Source organism: Citrus sinensis, chromosome 6 (assembly GCF_022201045.2).
Source record: "Citrus sinensis cultivar Valencia sweet orange chromosome 6, DVS_A1.0, whole genome shotgun sequence".
Lineage (NCBI taxonomy): Eukaryota > Viridiplantae > Streptophyta > Magnoliopsida > Sapindales > Rutaceae > Citrus > Citrus sinensis.
In genome coordinates this window covers 4,356,207-4,376,277 of record NC_068561.1, presented here as the reverse complement: position 1 = coordinate 4,376,277, position 20,071 = coordinate 4,356,207, and the positions used below count along the sequence as shown (strand labels likewise).

General features: G+C 31.0%; 1 protein-coding gene across 1 annotated transcript; it reads left to right on the top strand.

Annotated features, from left to right (window-relative positions):
* Positions 1-10,556: 10,556 nt before the first annotated feature.
* On the top strand, positions 10,557-14,046 carry LOC102618057 (auxin efflux carrier component 5-like). The gene is made up of 5 exons (XM_006480344.4): positions 10,557-11,217; positions 11,439-11,524; positions 11,612-11,769; positions 13,452-13,528; positions 13,788-14,046. Exons 1-5 carry the CDS (start codon positions 10,589-10,591, stop codon positions 13,858-13,860), a joined length of 1,023 nt encoding a protein of 340 aa, XP_006480407.1. The 5' UTR covers positions 10,557-10,588; the 3' UTR covers positions 13,861-14,046.
* Positions 14,047-20,071: the final 6,025 nt, after the last annotated feature.

The following is a 20,071-nucleotide window of genomic DNA, read 5'->3' as shown; positions in this document are numbered from 1 at the left end:
AACAACAATAACGGGAATGTCTCGATGGAGATCTACTCTAAGAAACAGCTTGATTGTATTTCCTCTGTTATTCCTAGCTGGTTCTCTAAAATCAGCCAATGTGGCCCTGTTTGTTTTTCTTTTTTCTTTTTGCTTTATAGGCTGCATGTTCATGTTTTTTTATCTGATTAAAATCATGGGTTTGTTTGATCAGAATCTGTCTGTATGGCGTTCTCTCTTTAGTCTTTTATATCTAGCAGAAGTATTTTATCTGTTTCTATCTCTTTGATCCTTGTGTGTAGGTTTGTCATTGCCAGATTCTTTTTTCATTTGTATTACGATCTTAATTCTCAGAAAATCTTATGCGAGGTGTTTTTAATTAATGGATACTTGCTACAGTAATTTGTAGTTTTCTTTTTTGTTATTTCTTTCCTTTTCATGGTCAAAATAGTCTTTTAACTCATATTCCGTTAAATATTAATTTATTTTTAACGAAAAAGTAGTAAAGTGATAACAAATTAAACATTTGGTAGTAAAATGCAGTTTTTACCAAACCATGGTACTGACTTGATATATCATAAAAACTTTAGTAGTAAAATGATAATATCCATTTTAAAAATACAGGGACTAAATGGACACTAATCTTAAAATACGGAGACTAAATGAGCTTTTACCCTTTAAAAGTAAAATACATCACTGGTATGTATGTATTTATATATAATTATTTTCAGGTGCAGGCACCTTTTTTTTTTTTTTTAAATGCATATGCGTTTTAAAGTTCTATGGTTTAATAGGCTTATTTTTAAATGAACTAGAAAGTCGTCATACAGTTTAACAACATTAAAAATTAACTTTCTTAAAATGTATGGTTTAAAATCATACCTGTATAAAAAAAATGAGGGTGCCCGCACTAAAAAAGAACTATATGTATGTGTATAAGTACCTATAAGCCATATTCTTATCAACTAAAAGTTTGTGGTTGAAGAAAGAATTGTTCAAATTGAATTCTCAGTGATCTCCCAATCTCGAAATTATGATTATAAAATCATCAAGATTTTTATGTTGTTATGAAAATATCTAGTTTTCTTTTATATCTTTGATATGATGCATTGCCCATATAATGACATATTCCTTACAATGAAATCCAAATTTTATCTTCATACTTTAACTATTGCAGAAACGCAGGGTTGAGCAATTACTAATATTCTGGTAGTTACGACTTCTGGAGAAATATAAATGTGGTGTAAACAAATGCAAAGAAAATAGGACACAATGATTTACGTGATTCGGTATAATGCCTACGTCAACGAGCAAAGACTGGAAGATGATTTTACTAATAATGAGAATTTACAAAAGTAGGAGAAACTCTCAATAACCCAAACCTCAATACACTCAAAAGGAACCTTATTAGAACACTCAAATTGAAGCTCTCTACTTCTCTCAAATTGGGATGCTTACAATTGCAAAATGCTTCCCTATTTATAGAGAGCATTTTGCACCAAGTTGGGTTCAATTGGCCAAAACTTTGAGCTGGAACTTGCATTGCATGCATTAAAGTCATGCATATTTGTCAACAATTGCATGTGTAATTTGTTGCCATCTTCAATTTTCAACATCACCGAATTGCATGAACAAGATTTTCAAAACCTTTTCATGCTTTCAAAACCTAACTTTGTCTTTTCTATTCAAGTCAAAATTTTAACAATTCTCCACATTGACCTGAATAATACTGAACTCTAAGCACATCAAATCATTTTCTAATCTCTACATTCTTCACTTATTTTAGACTTGCAGGATATTGATCAAGTTTAGACAATGCTCGAACTTGATCGCCGTCACTACCTTAGTCAACATATCTGCGGGAGTATATGCAGTCTTATTTTTTTTGTAGAAGAATCTTTCCCTCATCAACAATTTCCCGCACAAAGTGAAATCGTATATTGATATGCTTTGTACGTGCATGATAAACTTGGTTCTTTATTAAGTGAATAGAACTTTAATTGTCACAATACACATTAATGTGCCCTATACCAATCCCAAGTTTTCAAGTAAGCCTTGTAACCAAATAGCCTCTTTAACGGCCTCTGTAATTGTCATGTACTCGACCTCTATGGTCGACAGTGCAACTGTAGATTGTAGTGTAGACTTCGAACTGATTGGCCCTCTAGTAAAAGTAAATACATATCCAGTGGTTGACCGTCGTTTGTCCAAATCACCAGCATAATCGGAATTGGCGTACTTGATCACACTTTGACCAAGTGTATCATCTCGCTCAAATAATAAACCAACATCCACAGTCTTCTGAATGTACCGTAGAATCCATTTCACAGCTTGCCAATGCCCTTTACCAGGATTATGCATATACTTGCTTACTATACCAATTGCATGTGAAATGTTAGGCTTTGTACACACCATTGCATACATCAAGCTACCCACTACATTTGAATATAGAACTTGTAACATGTATTGTCGTTTTGCATCTGTTGAAGGAGATAGTTGTGCAGAAAGCTTGAAATGAGAAGTCAACGGGGTACTCACATGTTTTGTTTGCTCAGTCATGCCAAACTGTTGTATTACCTTCTTCAAGTATTGCTTCTGAGATAAGCTTACTTTGTCATGAGCTCTATCTCTGCATATCTCTATGCCAAGAATCTTCTTATCTTCACCCATATCTTTCATCTCAAATTTTTGATTGAGTTGAGTCTTCAAGTTCTCAATATCATCTTTGCTCTTAGATGCTATTAGCATATCATCGACATACAAGAACAAATAAATAAAGGATCCCTCTTGTAACTTGTGAAAATACATACAATGATCAAATTTATTTCCTGTGTACCTTTGTCCTTTCATAAATTGATCAAATCGCTTATACCACTGGTTCGAAGATTGTTTCAATCCATAAAGCAATTTTGTCAATTTACAAACCTAATTTTCTTTTCCAGCAACCTTGAATCCATCTGCCTAAGTCATGTAGATTTCCTCTTCCAAATTACCATGTAAAAATACAGTTTTTACATCAAGCTGAACTAATTTAAGATCAAATTGCGCAACCATGGCTAGCAAAATTCGAACAGACGAGTGTTTCACAATTAGAGAAAATACCTCATTGTAGTCTATTCCTTCCTTCTGAGTGTAACCTTTCGCTATCAATCTAGCCTTGTATCAAATTTTATTTTTACGAGGAAATCCTTCCTTGGGCAGTGTAACTAACTCCCAAGTTTTATTTTTATGAAGAGACTGCATTTCTTTGTTCATTGCTCTTTTCCACTATATACTTTTTGGGTTATTTACTGCTCTCTATAAGTGGAACGAACATCATCATCATCTACAATTGGAAGTGCATAGGCCACCATATCAACAAAGCGAGCAGGTTTGCGAATTTCTTTGTGTGGCTTTCTATTTGCAATTGAATCTTGTTGCTGTGAAGGTTCTTGGGTCAGAATCTCTTCTTCATCATCGGTCGATGGAGAATTAGTATTTGTCTCATCAATACTGGCTGTATTATTTTTAACCTTTTCAAACTCCACCTACTGCAATGTGCTACTGGTATTGTCATCCTTTTGAGAATCTTTTTGTTTCAACATGGTTGATTCATCAAAAGTGACATTTTTGTTGAAAATAATCATCTTTGTAACTGGACATCAAAGACGGTATCCTTTTACTCCATCAGTTATACCCATGAACAATATTTTCTTTACTCTCGGGTCTAACTTAGATTCCTTTATATGATAATAAGTAGTTGAACCAAAAACATATAAAGAATCATAATCAGTAATAGGATTACTAGTCCACATGTCTATGGTTATTTTTCCCTCAATTGCAGTTGATGGCAAACGGTTGATCAAATGGCACACATATATAACTGCCTCAGCCTAAAACTCTTTGCCTAATCCAACATTGGACAACATTTATCGAACTTTCTTTAGTATAGTCTAGTTCATGCGTTTTGCCACCTCATTTTGCTATGGTGTATCTCGAACAGTGAAGTGTCTTACAATGCCTTTATCTCGGCATATTTGTAGAAATAGATCATTCTTGTACTCATCATCATTGTCTGAGTAAAGTCTTTTGACCTTTTGACCAGTTTGAGTCTTAATGATTTTCTTCAATTTTAGAAATATGCCCAAAACTTCATTATTGTTTTTCATTAAATACACCCACAGTTTTCTTGAATAATCATCAACAAAAGTAACAAAATAGTGCATATCTCCCAAAGAAGTTGTTTTGGTAGGTCTCCACACATCACTGTGAACATAGTCCATAATTTTTTTTTGTATCGTGAATTGCTGAACCAAACTTTACCCTTGTTTGCTTGCCCAGAACACAATGTTCACAAAATTCTAATTTGCAAGAATTTATTCCTTTCAATAAGCCTTGCTTTACCAAAGTTGGCAATGCTTTTTCACCAATATGTCCCAGACGCATATGCCACAACTTGGTTGCTTTTGAATCTGCATCTTTTTCAGAAACTGTTGACACTAATCCAATAACTATACTTCCTTGAAAATAGTACAAGTTATTTCTTTTTGTGCTTTTCATCACTGTCAGTACCCCAGCTACTATCTTCAACAATCCATCTCTCAAAGTGATTGTGAGCCCTTTAGATTCTAGGACTCCTAATGAGATGAGATTTTTCTTTAAACTTAGTACATAGCGAACGTTTGTCAAGACTTGGATTGAGCCGTCATGATTCTTCAACTAGATTAAACATATTCCCATGGTTTTACTAGCATTGTCATTGCCCATAAAAATAACTTTACCTTCCAGCTCTTTGAAGTTAGAAAACCAGCCCTTGTTAGGACACATATAATAGGTACAACCCGAATCTAAAATCCACTCATCTGTGTGACATGTAAACGTCATGCCAACCAGACTAAAGTCTGAATCCTCATCATACTCTGCTATACATGCATCAGAAGTAGCATTACCCTTTTGTAACTTAGGACAATTATTTTTCTAATGCTATTTCTCGCAGCAAAAAGCACATTCATCTTTAGCAGGTCTCCTTTTGGACTTGCTTCTTTTTCCAAATTTGAGGATTTGTGAACGACCTCTCGCTATCAATGCTTCTGCAACTATATCCATGTGATCCTTTCTGTCTTTCTTTCTGGTCTCAGAGTTGTAGAATGCACTACATACAACATCAAATGTGATATTGTCCTTCCCATAGAATATGACACTATCCTTCCCATAAAGTAAAGTGGTAGTGAGATGATCATATTTAGGAAGGGAATTCAATAGTAGTAATGCCTTGTCTTCATCTTCAAATTTCTCATCCAAATTTAGTAGATCCGCTAATATCTTATTGAATGAGTTCACATGCTCATTCATCGACATGCCAGGTGCATACGTGAATCAATAGAGTTTTTTTCTTCATATAAAGCCTATTTTCAAGGCTTTTCTTCATGTACTTTTTGTCCAATACATCTCACAATTTCTTTGCTGATGTCTCCCTCATGACAGAGTATTTATGATCTTTAACTAGACATAGACGAATAGTACCACATGCTTGTCTATTGATCTTTATCCACTCCTTGTCATCCATCATGTTAGACTTTTCTTCAGGAGCAGCGTCCAACTCTTACTGACATAAGACATCCAACACCTCACATTGCCACATAGCAAAATTATTGGTACCATGTAATTTCCACACTTCAAACTTTGCATTAGTTACAGTAGTCCTCACTAATGAAGACGACGACGATGCCTCTGCCATCTTTTTTTAACTCAAATGATCAGTGTCTTCAACAACTATTTACACTTGAAAAACAACATCTATGATATTTATTTCACTTGAATAAATGCACCAAGAAAGTTCCTAAGAGAATGGAGGGGTCATAACGGTCCCACTTCAAATCTAGACTCCTTAGGCTCTTATCACATTGTTGACAGAACTTTTCTAAACATGTAAAAATACACACTACTTACAATAGATTGTCTCCCAAGTATAAATGGTCGTCTCCACCATATCAATGAACAGTACCGCGTATGTGAAAAGTTTTGTATACGTAAACAGTACCGTATGCCCCAAGTAGAAAAGAACAAAACCTGGCGAAGGGAAGAGTTTGAAGCCAAGGGACAAACTGGGCATCTCCAGTCTTGAACAGAGAGCAAAGTCAACGTTACAGCTAAAGTTGCATGAATTGTAGAAACTAGACGATTGCAGAAATCAAAAGAGCGATTTGGGAAGATTTTTCTGATGAACAGAAAAGTTGCAGTCCATGAAACGATAGCAACTACAACCAACTTCAAAATGTAATTATCCATAGATTCAAATTTCCCCGCAACGCAAACAGGTTGAGATATTATTTTTGCAATAATATCTCATGCAAAAATATGGCCAATGTCACAAGCACATAGTTCGCAATGGTTGCCACTTGCCCAATTAAGAAAATAGCTGAAGCCTGCCAGCCTGTGTGATATGTTCATGTTGGTTAACGTATCTCTCTATCCCTCTCTCTCTTTATATATATATATATAATCCATGAAATAATAGCACCTAATTTCGCTTTGATTAAATGTGGGTCAAAATCTGGAAAAAAAAATTCAAACCCATTTCTATTCAATAAATTTTCATCAATTTCTTCATCACCATGTCAGATTTACAAAGGAAAATTTGTCATCATTTCATGCAAGTCAAACCCAATGAATTTATTCAGCAAACTCGTTCATATTACAAAACCTAATCGATTCTACACCCAAAATCAAGAATATTGAAATCACACAAGCTAACCCTAAATAGCGCGAACAAATCAAAGCTGTAAATTATGAAAACACAATCGAAATCACGGCATAATGGATTCACATAAGCGACGAGAAACAACTTGCAAATGTGAAATTGGACTTGAGGAGTGGCTAAGAGGCTGGGATGGTAGAGAGACTGTTGTTGAAGAAGCGCTTGTTGCACCAGTGCTTGTTGCCGTTGTTGATGCTGCTTCAACCTCTGGTACTGCATTTTCCTTCAGAATCGAAGGATTTGTAAACAGTTTGTCGAATTTCATTAAGGTTTCTCGAGAAAATGAAAGAAAAGAAAAAAACAAAGAAAATGAGAGAGTTACAAGAGAAGTAGCGTTTTATTTTCTAAGTGTGTATTCGTTTAACACTTAGGAAAAAAAAAAGGAAGAAAGAAAGTTTAAAGTATCCAAAACGGTACAGTTTTGCTAGCATTTTCCTTTTTTTTTTAATTATTAAAACACACCTTTTATTTTTTTTAAATAAAATAATATATAAAATTAGGGTCAAATATGGTCAAATTAATTTTTCTATCACAATTTCTTGATAGATTAAATTTTTATCATGATTCTATAATAAGTTCGTAATAAATGATAATTCTATCATAAAGGCATCATAAATTTATGAGAGAAAATATTTCTATCACAAGACCATCATTAATTTATGATAGATTAAAAATTATGTCACAAGTCTATCATAATTTTATGATATACCCAAAATCTGTCATAAGTTGTCTATCATCTATTAGCAGTTTTCTTGTAGTGTAATTTATAGACACTATACTGTATACACAATAAAAAACATTTTACATTCATTTTATAAATGTGTAAATTAATTTTTTTAACATTATATCTAATTCAGTCATTTATATTCTTATAATAATTTAACAGTAAGATTTATCAAATACATACAAATGCTTTTAAAACGCATAATACTTCTAAAAATAAATTTACTAGATATATAACTAATTTTCTTTACAGTTAATTATTTCTATACCACAACTAATAACAATTATTTAAAAACTACAGCATTACCAAACTATCTCTTAGTATCACATACAACAATCCACTATAATTTGTAACCTTCACGGAGGTCCATGATTCCAATTAGGTCGCTTTTGAAATCCTTTTTTTTTTTTTCAAAACAAGTAATTGCTCTTTCCGGGCCTTACCTAATTAATAGACTTCCTGCTTATGAGTTCTTAAATGTGTTTGGTTGCTATTGTTATTCATTATTGACCTCATCCATACTGGCGAGGTTAAGAGCCATGCCTATATTCATCACTTGCTCATCGCGATCCATCAATCTCATACTCAAAAGTATTAGTTTCATGTTAGGAATATGAGTCAATATTATTTTTCTAAACTCTAAAATTAGCCGAAATAGCAACTTCAGTCAGCAAATGCAAAGGCGATGAACAATAGTTTGAGAATAGAGAAATAAATGTTGAACCAAGAAGTTGCACCTAGCAACGCAGAACTTACAACTGTGAACACAAAAGTGACTTCCGTGTTCGAGAATTTGTCAAGGCATACAAGAGCATTTGTCCATAAGTCCAATTGCGAATATAATGACAAATAAAACAATTTGATCTCGAGAATATAATGACAATTATTGCGAAGATACACTCCAAAAACGATACTTTTGAACAACAATAGGAAATTAATGGAGAAAAATATGAGGAAGAAGTAGAGAGACTTCATTAGAAAAATTGGATTGTTCTATTCTCTTATTATTGTAGAAGGCATTGAATTAACTACCCATTTTTCCTCTTTTACTCATCCTTATATCTTATAATTTAATTTAACTTGAATAATCCAAATCATATGTAGACTTGGCTTATTCAACTATAGCTTATAATTAAATCAAATACATGATTAAATTCAAATCAATGGAACGTTAAAAGAATTGCTCTCACTTCCTTCCAACGTGCGGCATTAATATTTTGAAATATCCATATAATTCCAACGTTTCATACTAACCTAACAAATCATGCGGTGAACTCAGCCGCAAAAGCTAGCTTTTGACGGAAGGGTGCGTTTGTACTCGTTTTGTGTTTTCACTTTTAGCCCCATGTGGGACTACGGCTTACAACCTTACAATACTCAAATTTTCTCCGCCGCCCATTGAAATCAGATTCAATGCCAACTAAGAGCACGACATTTAAAGGGAAAAGAGAAAACCATTTTTAACACTTGCTACCAGGGATTACTTACAAAAATTAAAATCAGAGAAGAATCCAATTCAAATTTGCCTTTTAAAGGAAAAATGGAGCTTTCAAAAAAAGTTCTTATAAAAGTTGGCCCCCATTTCTTGTTTTCATTTTAAAACAACTTTAATTTGGAATTTGGGTATCAAAATGTATAATAATGAACAATGGTTAGAATTATAAGAAGAAAAGAAGCCAAAATCATATTCACAAAGGTGGATGAAATATAGTCCACTGAATCCACGAATAAGGTGGGTTACAGTTCACTATACACACACTAAACAAATGACCTTATTCTTCGTTTAATAGATAAAAAAGCTATATAATAGAAAGTACTTGCAAGCTTATATACAATAGTACAACAGCGTAAGCGTTGACTAAAGCTATCCAAAAGGGAAGAAAATCCGTGTCTGAATTTTATTCAGAAACAGTGATATTTGCTTCCTTGAGGGTTGTGGTCCTGGTACTTGAAGTCTTAGAACTAACAACAACTTATTTGTTAGAAATTTGTATCCAATGTTGAGATGAGGCATGTATGCTTAACTTTATTAATTTTATTGAGATGTGTTTAACTTTTATAATTATCTTCCTTTATTAGGGTTAAGATTTAAGTACATATTATTAAGATTAGCTCAATACTAAATCCGAATTTATTTGTTAGTTGTTCTCCTTATTTTAATTTCACTCACTAAAATAAAGCCTTGACATAAGTTAATAACCTTAAGACCTGAAAACATATTTTCCAAAATTTCATTAGCATATCATAAACAAGCAAGCACCATTAAAATAATATTTATTAAAGCCTCATAAATTAGTTAATTATTATCTTCTATGATAAGCGTCCTGTTTGAAAATACGAATTTTTTTATAATTCATTTTCTTATAAATTTATCGAACTATTAACGCAATAAGTTATCCCTAATTCAGAGCTAGCAGAAACTATTATTTAATCAAGATTATTAATTTTGTAGGTATTAATATACTGAGGTTTTACTTCGTTTGCTAAGTTATAAATTTATGCCTTTTCTATATTATTAATTACACCAATTAAAAATGTTATAATTTATTGTGCATAAAAAATATGAATGCTAAGTAATAGAAAATATCATGAACGTGGCTTGATTTTATTGCGGGGTCAACACAAGCTTATACATTTTAAAGACGAATCTCGTTAAGTTTACGCCTTGACTAAAGCTATACAAAATGAAAGAAATATCATATTGCATATAACAAATAATTGTTACTGGAATTTAATTAGAAAATCCTTGGAAAGTACTTGTTTCCAAGATCCTTGCTGTCGATGTGTCTTGTCTCAGCTTTAAGTAATTTTACAACACCATGAATATTTAGTTTTGAGACTTAAGTTGAGACTTAAATATTAAGATTTCCAACATTATTGTTATTTTAGTGGCATAAACGAATTTTGATATTTACTACGTAATTAACAGTAAAGTTCTTTTCAGCTGGCGTCTATCTATTGCAAGAATAATAATGCATGGGTTGATGAAATAATCCATTGAATTCACAACAAAAGTGGATTACGGGTCAGTACAAACGTGACCTTATTCTCTTCAGTTAATATAAATACATACTATCGTTGTTTGTTCATCAAATGAAAAATCCTTTTACATTATTTCAATACAAGTATCTCAAAGATAGGAAACAAGAATGATTGGTTGGGAAGATGTTTACAAAGTTATAGTGGCAATGGTGCCACTTTACTTTGCTCTAATGTTAGGTTATGGCTCTGTGAAATGGTGGAAGATAATTGCTCCAGAAGAGTGTGCTGCCATAAATCGCTTGGTTTGCTATTTCACTCTTCCTCTATTCACTATTGAATTCACAACTCATGTTGATCCTTTCAATATGAATTATCGATTCATTGGAGCTGATGCTATATCCAAGCTGATCATTGTGATTGTTTTAGCATTTTGGAGCATGTGTAGTAAAAAGGGAAGCTATTTTTCTTGGTGTATCACAAACTTCTCTTTGTGTACTCTAACCAATACTCTTGTTTTAGGAGTTCCTTTAATGAAAGCCATGTACGGCCAAATGGCTGTTGATCTTGTGGTTCAATCATCTGTATTTCAATCCATTGTGTGGCTTACAATCTTTTTGTTCGTTTTGGAATTCCGAAGGTCCGGGAATGATTCAAAGGATTTAGAGGAAGGTCATGTAACAAGTTCCAGCAGGCCTCCATTTTGGCATTTGATGAAAGTTGTGTGGCTGAAATTAGCCAAGAACCCTAATTCATATGCTTGTGTTATTGGTCTAGCCTGGGCTTTTGTGGCAAACAGGTAAGCTTTTTTATTTTCGCTTTATTTTTTAAAAAGGTAAACGTAGGGTAAATTAATTTGATTTTTTAGCTCCTACATCTCCAGAACTTAAACTCAGGGTAATAATGTTAACGCCATTGGGTCAAAACATATATATGTGTGTGTGTATCATGTATTATGTATTATGTATGCATGATGATTGCGTAAAAGTAATTAACATAATTTAATAACTATTAATGCAGGTGGCATTTTAAGTTGCCAAGCATCATAGAGGGATCTATACTGATCATGTCAAAGGCTGGGACTGGCACTGCCATGTTTAGCATGGGTGAGCTTGGGGTTTGTTCATTGAGAATAAAGCAAAATAAGAACTTTAATAATTAATTAGTAGGGTTTTCTTTTTTCAATTATACAGGGATCTTCATGGCTTTGCAGGAAAAGTTGCTAGCATGTGGCCCTGGCCTCACTGCTTTGGGAATGGTTTTAAAGTTCATAGCAGGGCCAGCAGCAATGGCTATTGGTTCCATTGCTGCTGGTTTGCATGGTGATGTTTTGCGTGTTTCTATCATACAGGTAACAACGTAACCGTTCATAGTTCTGTATATTTCATGCCCCAATTTCGAAAATTCGGTTACAAAAAAGAATTTATGTTCAGTGTTGAGCTAATCTGTATTGGATTTTTTTTATACATTTTTGCCACACATACACAATTTCCTTTTTGATGATTATACTTTTAAATTATAACATCACAAAAAAATTCTAAATAAATTTCTATAACAAATACAAATATAACATTAAAATAATCTAACATACAAAATATTAAAAAAATTATTTTGAATATTATTAATCTGTTAGATTTGTTTTAATATTGATAAAATCTGTTTCATAGGTTAATAGTATAAAATAATTATATTTAACATTCTAAATAACTTGCAAAATCGATATTATATATTTATTTATAATATTTTTATATTACATTTTTTATGTTATAGAAATATTAGCATAAGTTCAAAGTTAATTTTTGGATTAATGGATTTAAGATTAATAAATATTTCGGGACATATGAATAATAATTTAATATTAAAAATAATTCTATATCTTTTGTACATTTGGTTTGCGTGTGGTTGGACCGCACTAAGTAAGTAGTGGAACCCCACGTTCTGCCAATTTTTTCTCCAGGACACTAGACTGTGGGAGAGTTTTGGCTGTTAAACCAAAGGCTACAGAAAATCTTTTCTCCGATTCCAATGAATTCTATAAGACTGAAAACTAATTAGTGCGTGTATGACTTTGATGACTGATAATTTTATTTTAATATTGCTCGAAGTACAAGCATGCTTTAAGACTTTTTTTTTTAAATTATGCTTTATGACTTTTTTCAAGTGACGTTTAGTGGACATACTTACGCCACTAATTGTTTTTCTTGTGTATTCGTCATGCCAAATAATAAAAGAGTGATGATACAGTCATAAATTTTTGTATAAATTAATTTGTCATTAATTTATTAGTTGAATGAAAATATAAAATAATAAAAATAGATCATGTAGAACAAGAGATATTTAATACAAGAGTTTGTGGCTCTATTATTACTCAATAATAAAATATTATTGATGACACACATAGCTGTACGGATGTTTTTTTTTTCTGTACAGACCGTGTTGTCAATTTATATGACACAATTGGATTAATTAAAAAATAAAAAATTATTTATATAATGAATTTGGATCTAATCTGAACCCAATATGTTCAATTCTTCATTATTTTCTATCACAAATATATGTATAATAATATATAATTTATCAATATTTTATTTGATGTAGTTACAACACTAGCTCTTTTTTTTTTTTTGAATTGTGTATTCACCGTATGTGCGGTAAATAATAAAAATATAAGTATCATTGATGACACACATAGCTGTACAAATATTTTTTTATTGATTGAATTGTCAATTTATATGACATAATTAGATTGATTAAAAAATAGAAATAGTTTGGATATAAATCTAATACCAAGATAATTTGTGCTCATTTTTTTATAATGATCTGTTACACGTGCATGTATAATAATATATTATTTAATTAATTAATATATTTTTATTCAATAACTAACAATTGTATATTTTTAAAAGATTAAAAAAATTAGCTCATTATATATACACACATTGAATTTAAAAAAAAAAAAAAACTTGTAAGCATTTAGACAATTTTACATAAATCTGATCTCACGTCTTATTTACTGCCCATATTTTGTTGCAGGCAGCTCTCCCAGAAGCCATTACTACCTTCATATTTGCTAAAGAATATGGACTGCATGCCGATGTTCTTAGCACTGCGTAAGTTTGTGATCAAACTCTTTACTATAAATTATTTAATACATTAAGTGTCATTTGTTTTTCAAATTATGCATAAAATACTACCAATTTCATTTTGATAGTCAACAGCATAAATGCATGATAATTTTTACAAAAATATAAACCATATTATTTAATGCCAAAGTACTCGAAATAAACTTTTAATAAATAAACCATAATATTTACTGCCAAAGTACTTGAAATAAACTTTTATTAACGTATTTCTCCTTTTTTTTTTCAGGGTTATCTTCGGAACGATTGTATCCCTTCCTGTGCTGATTGCTTATTATGCAATTCTAGATATTATACATTGATTTAAACCCTCAGTGGGACTTTCAAAAGTTTAAATTTTTTGTCACAAGTAGGGGAGACCCTCGACTAGTTTAATATTGTTATAATTTAACTAGGTTGATAATTAAACAAAGACATTGATAAGAGCAGGAAAAAAAAAAGAACTTTCTATGTATTAAATTCTTCGTATTGAAGCCGAATACTTTTGATTACAATTGAATGTTATTTATAGTGAAATTTTTCATCAACTTCCATTTGTAAAATAAATTAACCGTAGGCTCATTAAATTTAAGCCATAATTGAACTATGTTAAAGTGGTGGTAAATACACTGTTATACAACAATCCTCTTTTGGATGTCCACCACTTTAAGATGATCATAAAACGGCACAAAATGTGCTATAATAACTATCTCATTAAGAACCTTAACCAGTAAAAGCCAAATGGTAAAATCTGGTAATTGAAAAAAAGAGTAAAATACACATCTGTCCATTTTTTTTGTAGAAGTTCTTCTCTTAAATATTTATGCTTCCCTTGATAAAATGCTCCCCCTCAAAGAGACAAATATCAATTTTATAATCTACTTAGTCGATGCATGCCAAAGACAAACTTTTCAAATGTTGAAATAGGCAAAGCTTTGGTAAAAATATCTGCAAAATTATCAATGGAACATATATGTTTGACATCAATTTTCTTGCTCTTCTAGAGCACATGAGTGTAGAAAAACTTTGCTGAAATGTGTTTCATTCTACCCTTGACATATCCTCCTTTAGCTTGTCAATATAGGTTGTATTGTCTTTAAATATTGTTGTTGGAATGTTTGAAATAGAAGTTAGATTACTTGTGTTGTTGAATACGATAAATGAGAGACGTAGCCATATACATTCCTTGCTTGTTTCATATAGAGCAAAAATCTATAAGTGATTAGAAGAGGTGACAACAAAAATTTGCTTCGTAGATCGCCATGAAATTGCTATTTCATTTTATGTAAAAACATATACTATCTTGAATGATCTTTATGAGGATTAGAAAGATAACTTGCATCTGTAGATCGCCATGAAATTGCTATTTCATTTTATGCAAAAACATATACTATCTTGAATGATCTTTATGATTATTAGAAAGATAACTTGCATCTGCATAATCAACAAGGCCCAATTTTTGTGTTGGTTAGTTTGAATAAAATAATCCCAAGTCCATTGTCCTATGAAGATAATGGAAAACATGTTTAATGCTAGTGTTTACGAGCTAGTGAAGAGCTAAATCTTACCAATAAGCTCACTTGAGAATGTAATGTCTAGCCTAGTGCATTAAGCTAAATACAATAATACATTTATGGCACTCATATATTCTATTTATGGACCAAGTGTCTCTCATCATCTTCTTTAGGATGGAATAACCCCTTTTAGGATTAAGGGATGAGACTATAATAGGAATACTTAGCAAATGAGCATTATCGATGTTGAAGCGCTTCAAAAAATTTTCAATAAAGGCGGATTGATGAACAAGAACTCCATTCATTTTATGCTCAATCTATAGGCTGAGACAATATTTTGTTTTCCCTAAATCTTTCATTTTAAATTCTCTTTTCAAATATCCAATAGTTTCAGAAGCTCTTCAGGAGTTCCAATTAAATTCATGTCATCAACATATACTACTACAATAACAAATCTAGATTTGGATTTTCTAATGAATAGGCATATGAAAATACGATCATTTATGCATCCTTCTTTTTATTAAATATTCATTCAAATGATTACACTAAATGCGCCCTAATTGTTTTAATCCATGTAGGAATTGTTGTAGCTTAATTAAACACAAACTATAATTACTTGATCTATATGCTTCAGACATCTTAAATCCTTTAGGGATTTGTATATATATATATTAGAATCAAATGACTTTTATAAATATGCTATCACTACGGTAATGAGATGTATATCAATTTTTTCAAAGATCTCAAATTGATTAAAAATCGAAATGTAATGGTATCCATCACTAGAGAATATATATCCTTACAGTTATACCAGGTTTCTATGAGAAATTGATTACTAGTCATGCTTTCTATTGTATGATTTCATTATATTTATTACGCTTCCTTATAAATACTCATTTGTATCGAACATGTTTGACATCTCTAGGAATTGGGTCTATAGATCCACGCGCTTCATGTTTGGATTAGAGAAGTTAATTTTTCTTAAATTACTTCTTTCTATTGAGGTCAATCATGTCTTTATCTACATTTATCAAAAGTTTTAGGCTCAAAACCATTTGTAATTTTAGTATGGATTGTGAATGAAATACATTGTCAATAATAATTTCATTGTTATCCCATATTTTCTTTGTATAAGTATAACTTACAAACTTTTCTTCATTTTTAGATTTTTGTGCTTTGTTGAGGGCTAATGTCTCTTTAGGGACTCCATCACTTAAGGGGCTTGTGTCTCTTCGAAGACATAAGTCTCTTTTAGGACATGTGTCATTACTGGGACATGTTGATATAGATATGGTGATTCAAATAATGTAAAATACTTACTGCTTGAGTATTAGTTTCATTTGAATCTTGATTTTTCATTCTTCTCTTTTGGGAAATAGTATCTTTAACCAAGTGGTCTGCCACTCTTCTAGCATATAACAGATAAGTCATTAGCAGTGGTGGACCTACTACAACTCAGTCTAATCTAAAAAAAATCGATTATACCCCTTACTTTTTCATCAATTTAATAAAATAATAGAGTTTTTATTTTATTTTCATATATGTCGCTAACTCAATTACCCTTATGTTTTCATCAATTTAGTATAACAATAGAATTTTTATTTTATATTCAAATATGCCCTAACTCAATTACCCTTATGTCTTCAGCAATTTTATATGACAATAGAGTTTTTATTTTATTTACAAATATGTCCCTAATTCAATTATATTATTTTCAATTGAAATTAGTGACTTATTTTATAAAATGATAAAATTATATATTTATTGAATAGATTGAAAACATTAAGGAGCTAAAATTTTATTACTACTTTAATTTATTTTAAAAGCTTTTAACTGAAAAAAATGTCAATAAAAAAAATGTCAATGTAATATAACATCATCACTAGTATTAAAAGTACTTAAAGAAACAACATATAGTAACAATTATCAATATTTTCATAAAATTTTTATGTGAATTTTTCAATTTATATTTTCATAAAATTTTTATGTGAATTTCCGATTTTATTTATTAGTTATATTAACTAAGAGGACAAGTTAAAAAATAAAATTTGAGTATTTTAAGGAGATTTTGATAGAAGAATCATCAACATCTAGTTCTTTAAAGAGAGTTTAGTTTATTATTGAAATTTTTGACTAATAATACTTTTACAATTTGAAAGGATGAATAAATTTTAATTGTTTAATTTATTAAGTCTGGTAATTTAGTACTTCACTTCAAACATTAAAGTTTTACTTACAATTTTTAATTGATTGTAATTACATTATTGATCTATTTTAATTTAAAATTCTTAATTATTTTTAATCCTTATATAATTACATGTTATTATACATTGCAATGTCAAATTATATAATTGAAAATTAGTGTTTTCATATTTGAGTTGCCTTTTATTTTCTACTCTTTTTTCATAATTATTCTTGTCTATAGTACATATTTAGAGGGATAAAGTTCTTGGCGTTGCTCCTTATTAATATGCTTCTTTCTACTTATAAATTTTTATGTTCGCTTCAAAATATAAATTTTTAAAATTTAGCCCATGGCAATATTAAGTCATGGATCCGCCCTAATCATTAGCTACTTTACACTTGATTTTTCAATAGGAACAATCACCTTGGTTGGTTCATTAACAACTGATGTACGTGACTTAGTTATTTTTAATGTATTGATAAATGCATTTGGCAATTGATTTGCGGTTTGTAGCAAATGAACTATCTTTGCACTTCAGTTTCACACCGATTAGTGTGAGGATCTAAATGAGATATAGTGAAAACTTTCCAAAAACATTTATGCCTTACTGATGGGAAAATTATGTCGTCGAGTCGGCGCATGCCCGCATGCGCGCGTATATATTAAGGATAAAATTTAAATGTAGAATCAGTGTGTGTGCACGTGTGTATATGTATATATATATAATGAGCTTTTGTTTTATATTTACAATTTTTTTAATAACTCTTACTTATTTTACCTTCTATTAATAGATTTTAGGTGTAACCTTAAAAATTTATATAGGAAGATTAATATTTGGAAGAGATTGATCAATGGATGAGTTGCAAGCTTTCTTGTTGTTGAAATTTTATTTTCTAAACAAAAAGAGTGGTCACAATATCCACTTAAATTTGATTCAAGCTAGCTATATTGCAGATATTTTTCCACTGTTCTTTGAATGCTAATGCCATGTATATTACAATTAGTTTATCATTGTATGACCTATATATAAATCAATTTAACATTTTGGTTGTAGTGAAGTAGCACATCCGAAAACAAATAGGCATGTCAGAGTATTTGTTAAAACATTTGGGTGAATGAGAAATTACATATTGAGTTTTAGACCTGCAGAAAATCCGTCAGATACCATTACTGATTTGGTAATTGTTAAAACCAACAATAGTCGAGTTTTCTTAAAAAAATAAAAGCTAACTGCAGGTTGCATGTGGGTTTGATAATTTAAATTTTGTGTAGGTGCGGGTTTGGTAATAGCAAACCTATAGTGAACAGAGCCCATTGCTATCCTTAGGTGAGATTGATGATCGACATCAGTCCAGATCATCAGTGCAAGGTTCTACTGCGTTTGATGGGATTGATGTGCAATGGTGATGCACGATGATTGGCTTTGTTGTGTTCAAAAATCAACATGCGACGGTCATGGCTTTTGGTTCTCATCAACAAGGCTACAAATCAATCATGGATCTTGTGCAGTTTTTTTTTTAATTACTTTGGGGGAACTGGGGATAAAATTGGGTTCATGATTTTTTTTGGGGATAAAATTATTAGTTATAAATATGGAAGTTTGATGCTTAACACCCCTTGGGAATCAAACTCTCATTCCCTAATCTCATTTGTTGTGGATCCCAATCAATTGATTCTTATTCCCATCCTTATTTTATGAAGTAAATAATGTTGTTAATGATTTTGATTCTTGAGATTCTGATTCCTCAATTCGTGAAGTAAACGCACCATAAGAGTTTTAATTTAGGAGAAAATAATCATGCAAACAAAAGAAGATGATAATAAAAAGTAAGTTTGCTATTGTCTTATTGTTATGTTCAAATTGTAATGATAGGAAGAATGTTGAACAATGCTCAACAAATATCCTGTTAACAAGCATCAACTATTCAATAGATTATTGTTGAATAATTTGCTATTGTTTGAGTATTTTGTTTCAAGTTTAGTTTGTATTAACTTATATAATATCCATATAGTGGTTGTGAAGGAGGAAAGTTCTAACGTGGGTCCATTCTTGGTAATGAAGTAGATGTTATATTACACAACTACATTCACTACTAAAGAGGTGTAAAATTAAATGAATTTTCTTAGATTCACTTCATGATTGTTGTGCAAATTTTATTGAACTTGCAAGTGCACGAATCTATTGTAGAATAGATTAATGGTGACGAGTGTCGATCCCACAAGGAAGTGGATTTTAATTATATGTAGAATTAATTTTCTATGAGGGTGGTTGGATTTAGTGAAAGTGATTTAGACTATCTGAGAATTTAAATGGGAATAGCGAAATTAAATTAAAGTGGAAACTATTATAATTAAAGCACTTGGGTATCTAAATCTGCATCAACATGCACTATGGACTAAATATTCTTTATTAATTCTAATTAAATCATGAGAGAGGTTTTCCACTTCTTATGAACCACACTCTAATCAATATTGTGCTAAGGACTTATCGTATCAAATAATAATAACCTTGTACTAGGTAGCCGGTTAAACTAGAGCGGTATCTAGACAAGATTATTACTGTTTGTTGATGAAAAGTCAAAACATCCACAATAATTAGAGGGGAAGATAAAGTAAATTTACCAAATAAAGTCCATGACACATGTTGAGACTTCACCTTCAACCCAATTTTGAAAGAAAATTATCTACTCTTAATTGAACTAAGGGTAAAATGAAAATTTATTAAAATACGTAGAAAATACAAGATGGAGAAGGAATTACAGAAAATGGAGCTAAAAAATGAATTCAGGGATGCCTAATTAGGGGGAGAGAGCCCCCTTTTATAAATACATTGAG

Coding starts and splice junctions, on each gene's coding strand:
- LOC102618057 (XM_006480344.4), top strand. CDS start 10,589: ATGATTGGTTGGGAAGATGTTTACAAAGTTATAGTGGCAATGGTGCCA. Junction 11,525..11,611: donor CACTGCCATGTTTAGCATGG/GTGAGCTTGGGG, acceptor TCAATTATACAG/GGATCTTCATGGCTTTGCAG. Junction 13,529..13,787: donor GCCGATGTTCTTAGCACTGC/GTAAGTTTGTGA, acceptor TTTTTTTTTCAG/GGTTATCTTCGGAACGATTG.